Consider the following 4,391-nt stretch of genomic DNA (forward strand, 5'->3'; position numbering starts at 1 on the left):
AGGAATGGCTCTGTGCCGGGCACTCACCATTGTTCTGTGTCTGCCAGACGGCGTCGGCCGCCCCCCAGAGGCCCGAAAATGCAAAGAACAAAGGCAGCTGGCGGGGGTGAGGTTTCCACAGCAGGAGGGCGATGATGCAAGACATGTGGGTCGCGGCACCTGTGAGCGGGGAAAGGGGCTTCTCTCAGACACTCTGTGCTACAGGTCGAGTCTTCTGATCATTTGCTTCCAGGCTGGAATGATGTTTCCTAAAATAATCCAGACTGATTTCTTCAGGTGGGTTTTGACGTGGCACACAGAGACTGCAGGTGAAATGCGGGGCACGCCTGGCAGGTGTGCGATTCCATCCACCTCTGGCCTCCACATCATCGGGTGGGGGGCCTGGGGGTGACACACCTCTGTGTCTTAGAGGAAAGTGTCGCCTTGCTGGGCATGGGGGGCCCCAGATTATGGGGGTTCAGAGTGGGAGAGAGAAGGGCTTCCTCATTAGGAGCGAGTGGTGGGACCCCTGCTTCTCACTGAGTAGGGGGCATGAGGAGGGGACAGGAAGGGGTGCCCCCAGCCGGGGAGCTGGGGCTTCCAAACGGGACAAGGAGGGAGAGGCTGGGGGAGAACTCCCTCATTCCTCCTGACTTTATCTTATGAGTCCTAAGCCCTGGCCTCGTGATTCTGCAGACACTGTGATGTCCCTCGAATGTGGGAACAGAGCAGCTTATGACCCTCAGGGACTGCCAAGGAGCAGAAACAGCAGGTGCATCCCGGGTTCTCCGAGGCTGTGTGACCTTGGGCAAGTTACTCTGCTTCTCTGTTCTCTCCTTAATATAAAGCAAATTACTTGGCCCCCAGTGAGCACTGACCAATGGTTAATGTGTTCCCTCCCCCTTGCTGCATCACCACAGACCCTTTGGGCCTTGACTGGGCCACCAGGTAGCTGCCTCCTTAACACCCTCATTTCTCCTTATTCATGCTGTCTCTGATCCTTCTTGCTTCCTCAAGAAAAAATAGAAGGTGATGTCCGTTTAGAAGACCAGCTTCATCCACCACGTGAACACAGACCTCCTCCTTCTGGAAGGCTCCCTGTCTTCTGCCTGACCCCATGGCCCCCACTGCGGGTGTGGGCCCCCCTTTCTGTGCCTCCACCAGACCCCGTCCTTACTCCAACCATGGCCCTCATCACACACGCTCTAATCACCCGCAGTGGAGCCAGACCTGCCCCAGGACTGCGTCCACTGTGCGTTCACGGTCCACCTACCCAACGCGAAGAGAGCGGTCCTGCCCGTGTACTGGGCCAGCTTCCCATACAGCACGGAGCACAGTGCGTTGACAGCTGAGAAGCAGATCATCACGTAGCCCACGAACTGGATCCCCAGGGCGCAGGTGACGTAGGACTGGAGGGGAAGCACAGACCAGTCACCTGCGCTGCCTCAGGCCTGCTCCAGGGCTGAGCTCTGAAGTTGCAGTTTGGGGGTTCACTTTGATCCGGGAATACAGCCCATGCTAAAACGCTTTCTGCCCTGTGACTCTGGCCTGCTAAGCTGGCCCGAAAGCTTGTCCGGGCCCCCCGCTCCCAGGGTGGAGAACACTGCTGGCGCTTGTAGGAAAACCCTCTTCTGAGTAAGAACTAACAGGGAACGCTTTGGATGGATGTCTGGCAAAATTCTCCCCGCGTATCTGTACCATATGTTATTTATACAAGGGCGAATCTGAACTCTGCTTGCTGGTGTGGGTCATTTCCCATCCTGCCTATAAGACAGCTGGGTGAGGACAGAGCCGGGGAGTGAACAGGCAGAGCTCAGGGGATTTTTAGGGCCTTGAAACTCCTCTGAACGATACTGTAATGATGGCTTCATGTCATTATGCATCTGTCCAAACCCTGAGAATGAAGAGCACCAAGAACGAGCCCTCAGGTAAGCTGTGGACTCGGGGTGATGACGATGTATCCATGTAGGTTCCTCGGTTGTAACAAATGGACCCTCTGGAGGCGGGCAGCAGGCGAGATGTGCCCGTGCGGGGGCAGAGGGTACGCGGGAATTCTCTGTCCTTTCCGCTCAGTTTTGCTGTGAACCTAAAACTGCTCTAAGAAAATAAAGTCTTAATAAAAAAGAAGATGGAAGGAACAGGAAGGGAATCTCCATAGAGATGAGAAGAGGAAGCACTCCTGCAGCGACTCGGGGGCAGGGCTGGGGACAGACAGGAGACTGGCTAGGAGGCCCCTTGCATCCGGATAGCGGCGGGGACTGTTTGTCATTCTGTCTTCATTCTTTGAAACTCCAAGACCCCAACAGGACTGTCTTAAGAGCAGGGTTGCCAAAGAAACTCTTGGGTGTCCAAATACTCAGGGCCATACTTACACTGAGAGATATTTGTGGTTTATCTGAAATTCAGATTTTTACCCTGCCTTTTATCTTGCCCATTTGGCAAGCCTTCCCGGGAGGGAGCTGGGGTGGGGATGGAACAGGAAGTTTCCTGGATGAGAAGGGTGGTCCTCAGGGGCGGAGCCCCTCGGACACAGGCCGACGGGTCCAGCCTTGACCCTGGCTGTCTCCAGCTCCCACCAGGCCAGGCTTCTCTTCCCCACAAGGACCCTAACTCTAACATCTCCGTCTATGGCTTCCCTTCCACGGCATCCCAGAAGGTTCTTCAGGACAGGATCCCACCTGGGCAGGGGAACTAGGGAGACAGAGGCTCAGGGAGAGACCCTTGATGGAAGGTGGTCGGCCAGACATGGGTCACGCTTGGTGTCCCGTGTTGGGGCACCACTCCAGCCTCCCCCAAAGAGGGCGCCCCTTTAGGCACAAAGTGGGAAGGCAGTGCAGGGGTCAGGCGGGCATCCAGGGAAGGAGTGTCTGAGTAGCCAGGGTGACCAGGCTGAGACCAACCTCCATTTCTAGATTGTAACGCATCATTTAAACACTAGGTAATGGGCAGAAGACCTAAACAGATATTTCTCCAAAGAAGACGTACAGATGGCCAAGAGGCACATGAAAAGATGCTCAACATCACTCATCATTAGAGAAATGCAAATCAAACCTACAATGAGATATCACCTCACACCAGTCAGAATAGCCATCATCAAAAAGTCTACAAACAACAAATGCTGGAGAGGGTGTGGAGAAAAGGGACCCCCTTGCACTGCTGGTGGGAATGTAAACTGATACAGCCACTATGGAGAACAGGATGGAGGTTCCTTAAGAAACTAAAAATGGAGTTACCATATGATCCTGCAATCCCACTACTGCGCATATATCCAGAGAAAAACATGGTAGGAAAAGGCACGTGGACCCTAATGTTCATTACATCCCTGTTTACAATAGCCAGGACATGGAAACAACCTGCTGATGTCCATCAACAGATGAATGGCTAAAGAAGATATGGTACATATATACAATGGAATACTACTCAGCCATTAAAAAGAATGAAATAATGCCATTTGCAGCAACATGGATGGACCTAGAGATTATCATACTAGGTGAAGTAAGTCAAAGACAAATATCATATGATAATGTGTATGTGCGATATCTAAAAAAATGATACAAATGAACTTATTTACAAAACAGAAACGGACTCACAGACTTAGAGAACGAACTTATGGTCACCAGGGGGAAAGGGTTGGGGGGAGGGATAGACCGAGAGTTTGAGATCGACAGACATGTACACACTGCTGTATTTAAAATGGAAAACCAACAAGGACCTACTGTATAGCACAGGCAGCTCTACTCAATATTCTGTAATAACCTAAATGGGAAACGAATTTGAAAAAGAATAGATACGTGTATATGTATAACTGAATCACTTTGCTGTACACCTGAAACTAACACAACATTGTAAATCAACTATATTCCAATAGAAAATAAAAATTTTTTAAAAACTAGGTAATAAGGATTTTCAGTGTTATTCGTGGATTTCATGGTTTTCCCTATTTTTCGCTCTAAAATGAGGACACAGGGTGAGATGCAGGCAAGTAAGTGTCCCTGCAATGACTCCGGAGCAGCTTTGGTCCTTTCCCTGAAAGCACATCTCAGGTGAGGGGTGTTCCCAGGTGGGCTGATGTCCTAACCACACGGCAGCTCTCCTGAGGCCGGGAAGGACCCAGCGCAGCCCCGGACCCCGTGCCGGCCCCGCCGGCCTCCTCTCCTACCCGCGTGTAGTCGCCGGCCAGGAAGGCTTGCTGGAACCCGCAGTACAGTGGCAGCAGCGCCAGGAGGCACAGGCGCTTGTCTCTGAACAGCTTGATCGTCGACAGCAAAGTGGACCAGAACGGTGGTGCTTGCTTCTCTCCCTCACTTTTCTGCTGAGCATCTTTTACGGGTTCCAGAAACACGGCGGTGACCAGGACCGCCAGGAAGCCGCTCCCTGAAAGGACGGGGGGGGGGGGGGGGGGGGACGCGAGG

General features: G+C 52.5%; 1 protein-coding gene across 1 annotated transcript in view; it reads right to left on the reverse strand.

The window, feature by feature from the left end:
• Positions 1-4,391, reverse strand: part of UNC93A (unc-93 homolog A) — a 26,160-nt gene that overhangs the window by 9,034 nt on the left and 12,735 nt on the right. Inside the window, 3 exon segments of the mRNA XM_007445935.1 lie at positions 28-159; positions 1,253-1,388; positions 4,139-4,353. Of these exon segments, the coding sequence (XP_007445997.1) occupies positions 28-159; positions 1,253-1,388; positions 4,139-4,353 (483 nt within the window).

Source organism: Lipotes vexillifer, unplaced genomic scaffold (assembly GCF_000442215.2).
Source record: "Lipotes vexillifer unplaced genomic scaffold, Lipotes_vexillifer_v1.1 scaffold459, whole genome shotgun sequence".
Classification (NCBI taxonomy): Eukaryota; Metazoa; Chordata; class Mammalia; order Artiodactyla; family Lipotidae; genus Lipotes; species Lipotes vexillifer.